Genomic DNA, 15442 nt, shown 5'->3' with positions numbered 1-15442 from the left:
TGCCATATTGATTTTTAAAATCAGTATTAAGAAATCCAAATGCAATGTCCCTCACGGGATGAATAAAGTATCTTTATATCTATCTATCCTTCCATCCAATCAAATCAAATGCAAACTGACTAACAATTTTTTTTAACAGGGCTTTTTTTTTTTTTTTTACTTACTACCTTATTGACATAAATTTCACAGTTTTTGTGTTTTTTATATACATTAGAGCTGACAGATTCATTTGCAATATAATTGCAAGTTGGCAAAACGCGATGCGCTAACCGTAAGGCTGAAATTTGCCTGGTCATTGGGAACGGAGCGGAGGAGAGCACAGAAGTTCAGAGCAGGCAGAGACGTCAGCACTGTAATGAAAGCCTGCTGCTTGAGGTGCGCGGAATTTTCAGTGGGTTTACGTCTCATGAGACCTTGAAGTGAGTATCTAACGTTTTATCTTTATTTAAAAAATAAATACATAGAAAAACAAAATAATAATAACCACTTGTGCATTTTGTGACATTCCAGCTGCCATCGTATTTTGTTGTGTGTGGCAGTATGGCTGATAAACAGGAGTGTCTGTGCTGACAGACCTGTCATGTAAACCGCGGCTGGCTGATGTGTGCGGCACATGCTAAATAGATTGACTTTGATTTACATGTCTGATATTTGTACATGCACCGTGACGCACGCTCACACACGACGGACCCAATTGTGTTGCTGAGCGGTGACCAACCAAAACACAACCTGCGGTCAAATGATTTGAAAGTGGAAGTGCCCTGCTAAGTTGTCAGTGGTCACATATAAAGAGGATAATTACGTCTGTACAGGTAACTGGCATTATGTTGCGTCGTCCGATTTCACGGATGAAATTGAAGACAGTTGGGATTATTGTTGTAATCTGATCACTCGGGCACAATATCCGTGGCTGTTGTTGCTGACAATAAGTAGTTTATATCTAGTAGTGAAAACTCGCTTCTGAACGGAGTGGCATCCATCTCGGTAGACACACGGTACAGGCTTAAAGGTTGTCTCACAGACTCGCACCATTTGAAAAGGAAAGGTCAGAGGGCGTGAGCTGAACCAACAGGTGAAGATGGCGTAAATGCCCTCTTAAATGAGCCGCGTGAACAACTGCGCAATGGCCATTCCCACTTTGAACTACTAATTTGAAAACAGGCCAAGACCATTGATTTAGCAAACAACAATGATAAACTGATATGCTTTTAATTCAACATCTCTGCAATCTAAAACCTAAAAAATATTGTCCAATCATTACTTCTTTTGTGCAAAAGTGTGCATCATTCTTTGCAAAAGCAGAATATATCAATAAAAGTATTGTCTTTGAACTATGGCTCAACCTGTGAATGCAAAACCTGCTGTTGAAACTGACCTGTCAAACTGAACCATAGACAAAACCATTTAAAAAGATGTGTTCACACTTTACAAGTAACACAGATGACCAACCTTAAGTTTAGCGCTTGGATCTAATCAACTTTCTTGCTGTTTATCCAACTGCGCCAAAAGACCAATGCCGGGAAATCCACAGGTTTGTAAAGAGACACCAGTGATCCCAAACCAAGTGCCAGGGAAGGTTTAAAACCAAGGAAGTTTTTTGGACGAGCAAAGCAGGTCCGCCAGCGTCTCAGCTTCCAATCAGGTTGCAAATGAATACTGTGTGGGAGGCGGAGTCTTGACTGTGTCCCTGTCTTTCCCAGCATGCGTGTGTGTGTGTTTATATGCGTGTGTACAGTCCAAATGCGTGCGGGTTTAACCACGTACACTGGCTTGGGGCCAGGCCAAAGATATCATGGAGCACCATAGTAACTCTAATGCAATAAGAGGGACAGTAGCCAGCCACAACAGGACCAGTGACCACTAATAGATCCACTTTGAGGGGGATTCCGAAAACAAAAGTGTGATTTTCTGCCCGAGTCCTGGTTACAGATGACAGATTTTGCCCTCTGAGATCTGCTTGGGAAACAACATTGGCCATCAGTTAGTGTTGTTCCGATACCGTTTTTGGCCCCTGACACCGATACCCAGCTTTGCAGTATCGGCCGATGTCGAAAACATACCTAAGTTTTTTTTTTTTTTAGCATGAAAAGGCTGTCCTGCCATTGGTTCAGAGCATTCAAGGGCCAATAGGATATCTTAGCTCAGCATGCAGTGAATATGTCACACTTCAGTGAATGTCGTGCATGAGCAAGACACAAGATGCTGCATCCAAAGTCCTATATTAGCATCAGAATTAATGGTATCGGCATGTTACTTGTTAGTACTCACCAATACCGATACCGCTGTTTTAATGCAGTATCGGGGCCTCTGCCGATACCAGTATCGGTATCGGAACAACACTACCAACAATGGTTAAATCGTTTTCATTTCCGATGCTGTGAGAGTGAACACGATGCAGAACATGACGAAAATGATCATGTTGAGCGTGACACTTCTTACAGTATAAAAGCAGTTGAAATGGTAAAATATATAAAACGTTGATTGTTCTTATCAGTTACAGTAAAAGTGTTGGAATGATGGAAGGACTTAAGCTCAGGGAATAAGAAAAAAAACTCAAGTCCACACTATTTAATTAATGACTAAATATTCAAAATTTTTGGTGGCAAATAGGAGACTAACTTAATTATAGCTGAAGATTTTAAGAGATTCAAAAAGCAGGCCAAAGACGCCTACATTACATAACTCACCTATTTCCAGGAAGCCCGTGCTCGTTGATGAATAAAGCAAAACAGTAGTTGCAAAAATTGACGTGAATTGCACAACGAATTGACGAATTAACTAATCGCCACCGCGAGCCTGTCAGCGCAGCCAGCAGTGGCTAATATGCATTTTACGAAGCAGGGAGAAAACTAAGCCCCACGGTACTAGCGGAAATCACTTTATGAGCAAAAATGAACGTTAAAAGAATATGCCAGATTGAGCAGGGTTTGTGCAAACACTGAGAAATGTAATTGTCATGTTGTCAAAGGCATATTGCAATATCTACCAAGTATTTATTGTTTTTCGTTTTCAACCTGTTAGAGTAATATTTTATATATCAGGAACAAAGATTGTTACACTTACAGACGTCGTTCAGTGATTTTCGTAGCAATCAAAGTTAAAACAAGTTTCTTGTAATATTGCTTCTTCTTTTTTTTTTAATCACAATGTTTTTCCACATTCATTTCAATTTAGTTGATTTCAGATTCATATCAAATTTGTATCTGCATTTATAGAAAAAAACTAAGTTTCTCATTGCACAGCCATGACACATATTAGAACTGTGTCATTTTGAGAGTAAACAATTGTGCCACTTGAACTACACAGTTGAAAAGCACCTGACACAATCAGCTATAACGACAACAAACAACACGTCAAAAACGTAATTAGCCACTGCCACCATTTCTGTCCGTCTGACTCACAGCAAACTGGGAAATTACACAAGTTGGTGGCGATATTTCACATGGGATCTCCAGGCTGACCATCCTTCAATCTAACCCAGACGCTGCTCTGGCTCGACAAAAACGCACACATGTTGGCCAACACACAACGGGTGTGTGTGTGTGGGGGGGGGGGGGGGGGGTGTTGCGTGTAGTGGGTTGCGCAAGCCTAACAGTAGTGGGCTATATTAGGGGCTGCAGACACGGCGGCGAGGGTCAGATCTCACAGTGCCACATAGTTAGAGAGCCAGCTGTATTTGTGCGCAAGTGTTTGTGTAACGACAGCTGAACGGTTACTATACGACGAGGCATGGTGAGCGAGTGGTTAGCACGTCTGCCTCACACTTCTAAAGGTTCGAAGTTTGAATCAGAGCTCCTGCTTTCCTGTGTGGAGATTGCATGTTCCTATAAAAGAATGTGAGTTGAGTTTTTGAAATTCAGCCTTATGCAAACAGTTGAGTCCACATAGTTGACTCAAATGTTTTTTCTTTTTCTGGAAGAATTCTAAACTTGTAGCATTTATTGTGCCTATGTACTGCCAGAGTTTTTTGTGTGTGTGTTTTTTTATTTTTTTTTATTCTTATAGCATGTGACAAACGGACAAAGTGAAAACACCTGCCCAGTGAAGCAGGGTACTCTCATATTTCTCTGTGGAGGAGGCCGACCATGCAAGCATTGTGAGGCAGTCTCCTCCTGTCCTAGAAATTGGCAACCACTACAAAGATTACACAAAGGAGTTTTCGGGTCACACGGGAAAGCACAACAAAAATCTTAGAAGAAATTCATAGAATTTCAATAGTCAGTTTTCAAGAGAGAAAAAAGGGATACTTGTGACTAAAATCATTATGTGAACAGAATCATATAAAAGGAGTGGCTTTTGAACCCTTGGCGAGGGTCTGCATTCTACCCAGCAACATTCTAGTTTTATTGTTACAGATCTTGTTTGATAATCTGGCGAGGAAGTTTTGGATCAGTAGAGTAATCAATTCATTCAGTTCAGTTCAGTTGACATCTGTTATGGGCTTCATCCATGACGACATCGTTACAGATAGTTTTGGTTGGGCTCTGGGTTTGGGACTGGTCGACCAATCAACTAAATCTGTGGCAATCGGTGATGTGCTTCACGGAAGACAACATGTTAAAGGCTGTTTAGCCTCAGCAGGCTCCGCATTGTACCGTGAGTTATTCTAGCTTCATTTTGTGACAGATCACTTCTTAAAGATGATTTGTAAACATTTTGGCCCACAACATATCGGCAGGCTAATCAATTCATCTGTGATTGGTTTCATCCACGACACAGGCATTAAAATGGAAGCACAGAGCATTCACACCTAGAGATTATCCAAGCAAATATCAACTGATTAATTTCATTTTCCTCATTGTCCATTCAGGAAATGTAGTCAAATGCTCATCCTTTGTCTTTGCTATTCTGCCCGATGATTAGTATTTTTTCTACCTAATTTTCCTCAATCAAGGGAAATCCATTTTCGCACGACCATCGCTAATGGACAGGCAGCAAAGCAGCATAAAGAGTGTAAGACCCCTCCCTCCTCGTCTCCCCTTGACCCACCATCTGGTAGCCATCAGCATCTCACACAGGAAGGGGCGGCCAAGCCTCGCCGGGGCGCCAGGGAGCGGCTCTTCTATCCCTCCCGCTGCAGAAACAACAATCACACGTTTGCATTGCATTGCAGGGCAAGTCGATCCTTACACTGCTTGCAAAAGCCTTAATTTTTACGCCTTTTGTCCATGTCGCTGTTCTCTACAAGTACCAGTAGAGAGTATCAGAGCCATATCAGAGACAGTCAAGGGTATTCTGTGATGCCAGGACAGTAGTGTGAAGTTTAACACCTGGCACTTCTCCCCCCCTTGTTATGGCAATTGATGCATTTCATGTCACACCAGATGCGGCTGCTGAAGAAATCAACCTGCTATTTTCCACCTTTGGAGGTAAAATCACAGACTGTAACAGAGGCGTGTAAGAGTCTTAGTCCGTGATGCCAGGACGGGGTCTTAAGCTTAATACTTGACAATGACTTCTCCCGCCCTGTCATAGAAAATGTTGACAACTTTTATAAATCCCACCAAACGCTGGTATTGACGTCAATCTGGCAATTTGCAGTTTCGGCAATTGTTGCTGTCCAAAAAGTATTTTGCTGACCACTAAGTGACCATGCAGTTTTAAGTCTTCCGGTGTAGTATCAGACCCATAACCGTAGCACATAAGGGTATTCCGTGATGCGGGATTTCCTGTCCTGTACTACTATTGTAATTCCCCATTTATTTTTGCGTTAGTTGCTTGTAGTGACTTCTGAGGTAGTATCAGAGCCATTTAAGGGTATCTGCAATGCTGTGAAGGGGGTGGGAAGTTAAACACCGCACACCTCTCATGCCACACTACGGTAAATTGCACTGTCAGCCACAACAGAGGCATGCAAGGATAAAGGGGTAGGCAGTTAAACACCTGAGATTCTTCTCTGGGCCGGTTATAGCAATTGTGTCTAACCAACGGGTCATTTTGCTGAGGCCGACCAGGCAGTTTTCTGTCTGTAAGGGTATTATTTCATGATGGAAAGACCAGGGTTCAAATGTAACACCTGAAACTCACTCCTCCCATCATGCTTCAACAATTGTTGCTGTTTGACAAAATGATAACGCTGACCTGGCGATTTTCTGCTTTTAGCATGAGGATCATAACCAGAACAGAGGCATGTAAGGGTATTACCCGTGATGCCAGGACATGGGTGTGAAGTTTAACATGCGAGATTCTCTTTTCTCACCATTTTATGGCAATTGTCGCTGTCTCACAAGCGTTTGCGTGAGAGTATCAGAGCCACAACAAAGGTATGTTAGGGTATTATTCCATGATGCCAGGACAGGGATGAACAAAATTCACTTCTGCTGCCATGTAACGTCAATCTCCATCCAACAAGTATTCTATGAATCAAACCAGACACTGAAGTCATCTAAAAATCTCATTGCAGGATACCGTGTGTATGTGAAGATGTTCCCGACAATATCCTACTTTTTTCCGGTTCTGTATAAAAAGGCACAGGCTGTTACGGCTATGATGCAGCAATTGTGCAGGATCTGTGCGTAAAAGAGGCTACAGTCTTCAACGAGCAGGATCGGAGCACAGAACAGGCTCACATTCCTTGCCGCCGCTGCCTGCCAAGAGGCGCTGGGAACCGGGTATGAGAAAAGAAAAGAAAAAAAAGCAGGAGAAGAGAACAGAGAGCTGCTCTCTGCGGAGGCCGGCTCATGGTGTTGCTTGGGAGGCCGTGTCATATTTTTCTCATCCCTTTCTCTCCATCCTCGACGTCCGGGACGGCAGAGATATTCATAGCCATTGTGGTGCGGCACATGTATTGAGCTGAAGGAGTTTCTTCTGCTCTTACAAGCACTTGGGGAATGCACATCATCATATATTTGACCCGACTTCACTGAGTCTATTTTTTCCCACACTGGCCAATCTGACAGAATGTTTATTTAAGTAAAAAAATAAACCAGTGCTGCCTTTTTTTTCTGGTGAGTATTCTGGACTGGCTACTGAGCTTCACCAGAAAAAAATATCCCTTAAGCCTAACAGCTTTTGCTCTGGAAAGCTCTGTAATTAACAGCTTTACAGATACTACTCGTGCTTGGCGGTTTTGATAATGCACATGGTCATATCTCTCCTAAAATGTGATATTTGTCACGTTTTTCCCATGTCAATGTTCTTCATAAACAGGAATAGTGAGAAGTCAGTCAACCTGGTAAATTTCTGATTTGGGAGGTAGTACCAGTGGCGTAACTGTTTTCGTTGATGCCAGGCCCAGATTGCAATGTTGACCAACTGGCACACCACAACCTGATACTCAGTTCTCCCACACTGCTACGGCAATTGTCACTGCCCGTAAAGTATTTTAAATGTCAGATGATTTCCGCCTTCTGAGACTGTATCAGATGTGTAACAAAGCAAGCAACGTAAGGGTACTATTGCCGTGATGCCAAAAGTGTGGTGTGAAAGTTAACACCTGAGAGTGCCTTACCCCTCCCTGTTAAGGCAATTGTCACTGCCCAACAAATATTGTATTAATTACACTAGATAACGGCATGCAGTCAACCTGACGATTTTTCAGCCTGCGGAGCTGTACCACAGCCACAACAGAGATATGCAAGGACACTCTTTGGTGCTAGGAATATGTGTGAAGTTGACGATGACTGCAATTTTCTGCCTTCTGACATAGTAGCAGAGCAGTAACAGAGGTGTGTTATTGTATTATGTTATGGTAAACATCAGTTTTACATATACCATGCAGGTACTGCAGTGCGTGTTTTTCTTGATAATCACGTCTATCGTCTTACACATGGTGGTCCCAGCCATTTCCCAACTTCTGCCTGTGTCACTGTTCTTTGCAAATGGCACTGGCGTGTAACAGGGACGTCGTCAAACCAGCTTTGGATGTAGTATCAGAGCCGTAACTCATGTGCGGATAAGGATATTTTGTGAGACCAGGACAGGGATTTAACACTTGGCAGTCATTTCTCCCACCCTGCCATGGCAACTGCGTAAAGTATTTTAAGAACTCACTTCACCAGAAGCAATTGTTGCAGCCCAACAAGTGCCAAACACTCCCTCCTTCCACCCTGCTATGGCAATTGTCGACAAGTATTTATATGTCACACCAGATGCTGGTGGCATAGTCACACAACACACCAATTTACCGTGTCTGGAGACAGCAAAGGCAAACGAACGCCTGATTCTCTGTTATGTGTTCTGTTTGTCACATTGCTGGAAACGTGGACCCGTGTAACTGATACGCCGGTGTACATCACCATGGGTTCTACACCCAAAAGTGGGTGGCTAAGGATAACAATTGTAGCAGCATCGCTATGAATATTTCATGGCTATTTGTTTGTAATGGACATTCAATTATTAATGGCCAGCGCGATCCATTTAACAGACGTCAAATGGAGGCGTTGCGGTGGCGACGCGGCCTGTCCGCCAGCTCGTCGTCTTTGCTAGGCTAAGAGAGAGGCTAACGCCATGTAGTTGCATCCTGTTTGGCCAGCTTGTTTGTCTCATGTAGCATTTGGAGAAGGGGATCCTGAGGAGGGGGGGTGTACAACAGAAAGTGTTTGTTTGTTCTGTGTTCCACTTGCTAAGCAGATTTAATGAATCCGCCGCTTAATCGAGAGCCTTTTGTTTTCTTTGCGCCGCACTTGCTATGTCGCTATTCCATGGTGGACAACTGTTTCCCAATGCGCCAACATATGTTAGGCGTAAGTCTTGAAAAGGCGGGTCTGATAGTTCCCTCCTTCCAAACATACCCCGCAGCGTAAAATAAACAAAAAGAGATTGCATTATGCTACTAAATTTGTATTGCAGAGATATGAAATGAAAACTCAGTAGAACCATGTAATCCTACAAAACTGTAGCCCCTTTTAAACTGCATGTAAAAGCCAACTCTTCCCTGCTTTTTTTCCCCTCAACTACAAATGTCACTGACACCAAATGGGGGGTGCAAAGTCGACCTGACAATTTTCCGCTCTCAAAGGTAGTATGCCTGACAGAAGCATATTTTAAATTCCATGCATTCTCAGTAAATTAGCACATCAGATGCAGAACTGTAGAGCCATGATTTATTTTGCCTGTCCCTTTCAAACAGAGCCGGCCTGCACCTTCACACAGGCAATGCGCTGCAGCTTGCCGCATTATGATAAGTATATGTGTAGCTACGTCAGAAAAAGGCAGTACCTTTTGGAATAAAGCTGAAAAGCAAAAAAGGTGTAGCGTTAATCCTTTGATGCGTTCTGAAAGGAGGTATCTTGTCACGTCGTGCATGACGGCTGTCTTTCAGGAATAAATTCTGCAAAAGTGCCAAAGAAAAAGATATACACTTGTACAGTTAGTCAATCCTTTCATGCTCAGAGTACAGAAGTCTCATTTTATAAATAACTTAAATTTGCAATTGGCAACTCGCCCAAAAAATGGAAATTGCACGCTCATACAGCAGCTGCTGCTGCTGCTTGCCCCATTATGATAAGTAGATGTGTTGCTACGTCGGAAGACAGTGGCCCTTCTTTGGAAATAAATGCATCTAAAAATCCAAAGCCAAACATTAATCCTTGGATGGTGCATACATAACTGAGGTCGCGGTTGATGTAATTTCTAAAGATTGTCTTTCTTTTGGATTAAATCACAAAGCCAAAATAAAGAAAGAAAATGGCAAAATAAAATGGGAACAGATAAAATTAATAATTTGATGATCGCATGACAATGTTTTTTTTGGGGGGTTTTTTTTAAGGCAAAATATGCTAGAGAGAGGTGTTGTCTTTTTACAGATGACAATTTTCATTTTTAAAAGATTTATTTTCAAAACCCTTGCGTGTAGTATCTGGCTGCTATCAGACACTTTGACTTTGCTCACTGATTGTTGGAGCTCAAAGGTGAGATTATTTTAAGAATCCAGAGTCTTTTTATTGTCATTCCAGCCTTTGAGCGAGACAGTACAACTAGTACAAACAAACGAGTAAGTATAGTGCCGGCCATATATGGTGTAAAATGAGGAAAATGCCGGGAAATTACAAGAACGCGGAAACTAAAAAAGTTTGCCGTGTCATCTTTAATCCAAGTATTAGATGAAGCTCTCGTTTTAAAGCATAATATTATAATCAACGCCACACGAGAAGTTAGAGTACCCAGAGAGAACAAATTTTTGGGTGTTAACATTCGCATTCATGTCCTGGAATTGTGGGATTCAGTTCACACACATTTGCCATCTAAATTTTTTTTCGTGTTTTTACCAGCTCGCTGTCCCCTTTATGTAGAAAGTATGTTTAAGGTGTTTGCGGGTATGACTCAAAAACTGACTTGGTAGCAGCCCCTGCGACCTGCGTTAAATATTAAGGCAATGTTGCCTATTGTAAGCCTTGCAGTCACTCTTGGTAAGCACGTTTTTCATGATCCTTCCTCTACCAGGCCGCTACACCCGAAAGATTCCCCAAAGAGCCGACTTTGTCGAGAAGGGGAAAAGTCATCGGGCTCACTGACTGCTCGCACCAACAACGGGTGATGGAGTGGCTGTGCCGCTTCGCCGGCACTGACTCAAATAAAACGAAAATAAATGCATTAAAAAAAAACTGCTCATACAATTGATGGGAAGTTTTAGCAGTTTTGAAGCAGTATTTTTTTTTAATACTGCAGTATATACTGAAACCAGTAACGGGTTCTTGTGCCTAGTGGAGACTAACCATCAAGTTAGGGTGAAATGAGAGATGTTAAGTAGTGTGTTCAATATTTAGGACAATGGAAAAATATTCAAGAATTAAAAAAATAATAATTAAAAAAAAAAAGAGGACATGAACATATCCAGCAAATCCTATTCAAATTAGATTTGACGGGACTGAGACCTATGTGTGTGAACATTTCACATTTGCATTGCTTTAAAATATGTGATCTGAATCAGATAAATACTGAACAATTCATAACTTCACACGTGCATGGCTCCAGAACTAATCAAACGTGTATATCAAGGCACCACTTTACTATTATCAACATCATACACGTAACAATGAAACATCCATTTTCAACCCGGTGTTTTGATCACAAATGAACCTGCCAACGAGCTCTGTGGCTGCATAGCTTCCAAACTGTAATCCATACTCTCATCGAGCCAAGATAATCAATAATTCCTCACGCTACCACTCACACACAACAGCATTGAATATCCCCAACAAAAGGTAGCCCCTCCTTCCAGAGCTGAAGACAACACCACGACATTTGTCTACAGTATTATCTGGCTGCTTTTGTTAATTTTTCTCAGTACATGGCAAAAGAAATGTAGTGGTTGCACACAATGTGGCGCAAGCAAGTAACAAAAGTGGTGCAAGCGTCACTGTCTTGACTGTTTAGTACAATATGGATAAAAAGTGATATAGAGGTAGCCTAGCAATGATGGACTGAACCAATCCATCTACTAGTCGATGAGTCCACTTCACTATTGCACATCGACATTTAATGCTTGAAGTTGACTAATCGCTAATCACATCTTGTTTTCCAGTCGACCAATTTATTTTAATTTAATTTTGACTCGCCCGTCACTGCCGTTGCCAGACTGTAACTCTTCTGGATCAGAGATATGTCTACCCAACAAGGCAACAACCTTCATACATCTGCAGGTTGGAGACCGCTATAATGCTGTGAAAAAATATGACGTCACGGATGAATCGACTTCGGTTCAACTTTCATCATATTATAGTTGACTACAAACTTCTATTAGACTGTTTTTTACAGTCCGTGAATTTTTCGAGCCTTCCCGTTATAAAGGGCTCGCCGAAAAAATGCGGAAGCACTCACCGAAAGGTGAGCATCCATCAATGAGGGAGCAACGTAGCGACGGAAGTGCCCACCTCTAACGACTAAAGCCACCAAGCAGCATTACAACAACAAAAAGAGGAACCTTCTTCTATCCTGGCTTCTTCAAACAATATGGATAAAACAAGATGGCTTTAATAAAGTTACAAAGGTTGTACAGGCATCTCTGTCCACAGCAAAATATAGCAACGAACAGCATCTGCAACCATGCTTTAGCATAGCAACCAACATGGTAGATGTGCCCTAGCTATTAAACTTAATAACCTCTTAAAGCTACATATCATAACAACAAAATCCTACGTTGACAATACAGGAACAGAATGCACAGTGCACCGCTGTGTTTAGCAGAGATGTGGCAAGACTTGCATCCCAGACACATGCAGCAATCACTGCTTTGAACTCAAACTAAATAGCTTATTTTTACTCTTGTATGGCAATCAAGAACCAGCAAGCTAGCAACATCCTTACACTAGGGCGCATTTTAATTAAATGTCATTGAATATACTGATTTCTACACGCAAACAACGGGTCAATTAACTTTTTTTTTAAAAGGTGACCCAGGTAAACAACAGCAGGTAAACAACAAGGTGATCCCTTCAAGTGCCAGCACTTGAAAGAAATTTCAATGCAAACGAAAGTCGGACAAATCAAACACGAGGAAATCAACGCCATGACACGTCGTTGAAACAAGCCACACAAACCGCGACACTTTGCGATGTCCTATGGCCGTTTAACGCGCCTCGTCGTGTCACAACGTTAAAAAAATAATTAGATCATAATTAAAAAAATGTTTTTTTTTTAACATGCACTTACGTAACGTCGCAACTTTTTTTCCGGCGGAGACTTTCGCAGCCATCCTGAACACACCACGTCTCCCCCGCTCATAGCTGCTGCTTGCAGGCTTTCTCCCCGTCGGGGAGTTCGGCAAGATAATGGAGCTCTCCGGAGCCCTTTGGGAGTGTCCTCTTGTGCCTGGAAACAAAAAAACAACCAACTGAACACTCAATAGTAGATCAAAAGTTCATTCGTTTGTGGCACATTTCACGTAAAAAGCGACATTTTATCTTGTTGTGTGTCCTCGAAATGGGGCATAGTTTACCAGTCAGTCCTTCGAAAGTCGCCTGCTGGGAGTCGAAATGTCGAATAAAAGTGGAAATAGCCTCCTTGTTGACGCTTTTACTTCTACAAACAGTAAAAAAACAAAAACAAAACAAAACTATCAAGAATGGGGAAAAACGCGCAAAGTTTTGTTTAGTAGTTGAAGCCTGAAAAAGTGCTGCGATTCCCGGTTGGCGGGACGCGAGGCGAAGGTCCCACCGCGCCGCGCCGGGTCATAGTTGTCGGGGGGTGGTGGTGGTACTGTGAAGGAGGAGGGGGACGCCGCAACCGCGAGATAAAACAGCAACAAGCCCCGAATGTAGTGCCTCTGAGCTTTTCCTACCAGTTTACGCCTGCCTCGGTTCCTTAATTGTGATTGACAGGGTGGCTCCGTCTTTTCCCTGAGCTCGCACAGTCGCACTCCTCCTTCTCTGGAACATGGCGGCGTCAAGCTTTCGCTGACACCCGCGACCAGAAGTAGGGCGAACGACTCTTTTGCTAGTTTAAAAGGATATTTATCGTGCTTATTTCTAATATTATGTCGTTGATTTTTATGGAGGCTATTCGACGTATATGTTTAACATTATTAAAAGACGGCAGGTCAGTGTGAATAGTCCTACATGTAAATTTGTCTGTTCAACGACTGACCTATTTCTTATTGTGAACGTCTCAACCGGAAGTTGTGGGCTCTTCCCCCAGGGAACTTTACTATCCATTTTGTTAAATGTGTAGGTTTGTGCTGTAGTACTTGATTAAACCTACTTTTGCCTTCCCAGTTTTTCTCCTTCCTTTGTGACATTTCCCTTTGCTTTTCCTTTCCATCTCTTACTTCCTTTCAATGGTGCAAAATAAAAACTTTTTATTTTAAATACAGTAGTATTTTTGTTTTGCATCCTTTCTTCCATGGCTTAAAATTGCTTTATTTTTATTGTTTGCTTTCCTTTTCCTTATATCAGCACCTTTCCAATACTGCTCTAAAATCAACTTTGTTTTTGACAACAAAAATCTCTCTCTCTCTATATATATATATATATATATACATATATATATATATACCATTATTCAGATTGCAAGGTTGTGTCTCTAGGCTTTGAGGTATCTGAGGAATTTTATTGGAATGCCATTGTGATGCTAAACACCTCTATCCCCAAGGATGTGTCCTGTTTGCTACCATGATTAATGACTTCTTCAACAACAACAGCCGGAGGAGTATCGATGAAGAAATGAGGCCCCACTAATTACCAAACACACAAAACAGCAAGTCCAATTGTTACAATAACCGCCTGCATCTACACCTGACGTCTTGGTCAAATATTACTTAAGTGACATATAGCATAGCATCAAAAGTGGTATGACATGCATCTGTCTTGACTGCTTAGTATAATATAAAGTGACGTAGCAGGAGCATCACTACAAAAGCTGTCCTGGCTTCTGGTACAATATGGTTAACACCATGTAGCAGTTTAATGTGATGTAGCATAGCAACACAAGTGGCAAATGCATCCGCCTCTGCTGCTTAAAAGAATATGGCTAGAACGATATAGAAGTAGCATAGCGGACAAAAGCTAATATGGCTAAGGTTATGTAGTTGTTGGATAGCGACAAAAATGTGTTAGACATTTTTTACAATGATATTTGTATGTCCTGGCTATTAGTCCATCAGGGCTAAAGCAACGTAGCAGTAGCGACAAAAGCTATCTTGGCTGCTTAGCATAGTGGCAAAAACAATCCTGGCTACGCAGTAGAATATCCAGCATGTGGGCCGGTGGGGTGCCTGGCGGGCCTGCCGTGCCCCGTCCTGCTGCGTTGGGGGTGCGGGCCGTGTTGGGGTGGGGTGGGGGGTGCTCCTGGCTTTGCTCTCCGGCCGGTGGCCCCTGCGGGGCCCGGGGTTTGTCCCTTGGCGCTGCCGTGGCCTGGGGGGCCCTGAGGTGTGCTTGCTCTGTCCTGGCCGGGGTCGGCTCCCCTCTTTGGTGAAGGTTTTCATGCCTGCCAGGTCCACCACACCAGCATCTATCGAAATTCAAACACAATCTGCTTCTTCCTCTGGCCGTTGAATCGGTGGAGGCTGATGTCTGTAGATCTCACTCTGCTTCATCAATCCTTCCTTCCTTTCCTCAGTCTCTCCTTCGGTCTCCCTAATTTGTTGGAATTTAGATGTTTCTGGTGTTGGTGAAAGACTCTGGTTGGTAACCCGGTGGGTAGTAGGTAATGTCTGGTCGGTGCTGGATTTCACTTTCCTTTCCTTTCTTTGATCCTTCCTCAGGTCTCCTGACAACCTCACGACTAGCTGGATTCTGAAGTATTCGGTTTAGGTGAACGGTATGGGATTTTTAATATGTTTTAGTTGAACTAATGAGTACATGCTCACACGCACGCACACATGCACACACACGTACACATACTCACCCACATACAAAAAAAGAAGAAAAAATAAATAAAGAAAAAAGAGAGCAATGATGATGACATGTCAAATACTGAGCTCTTAACGAAAAACAAAAAGAATATCCAGCATGGCGGAAGCATATGCCACCAAAAATGGTACATCTGTTCTGGAATTTCAGTACTG

General features: G+C 42.4%; 1 protein-coding gene across 5 annotated transcripts in view; it reads right to left on the bottom strand.

Annotated features, from left to right (window-relative positions):
- gab1 (GRB2-associated binding protein 1) overlaps positions 1–13323 on the bottom strand; it is a 44846-nt gene extending 31523 nt beyond the window's left edge. For 2 of the 5 annotated variants that reach the window (XM_086083074.1, XM_086083079.1), the window contains exons 1-2: positions 12878–13211; positions 12592–12750 (exon numbers count right to left, since the gene is read on the bottom strand). In XM_086083074.1, the coding sequence (XP_085939200.1) occupies positions 12592–12663 (72 nt within the window). In that variant the 5' untranslated portion in view covers positions 12664–12750; positions 12878–13211. The other 3 variants (XM_086083077.1, XM_086083076.1, XM_086083080.1) reach the window with 3 other exon arrangements.
- Between the last annotated feature and the right edge of the window lie 2119 nt (positions 13324–15442).

This window comes from Leptonotus elevatus, chromosome 8 (genome assembly GCF_054856555.1).
Source record: "Leptonotus elevatus isolate MCC_2025b chromosome 8, RoL_Lele_1.0, whole genome shotgun sequence".
Classification (NCBI taxonomy): Eukaryota; Metazoa; Chordata; class Actinopteri; order Syngnathiformes; family Syngnathidae; genus Leptonotus; species Leptonotus elevatus.
Note: the sequence above shows the minus strand (reverse complement) of the source record. Positions and strands in the feature narration are given on the sequence as shown.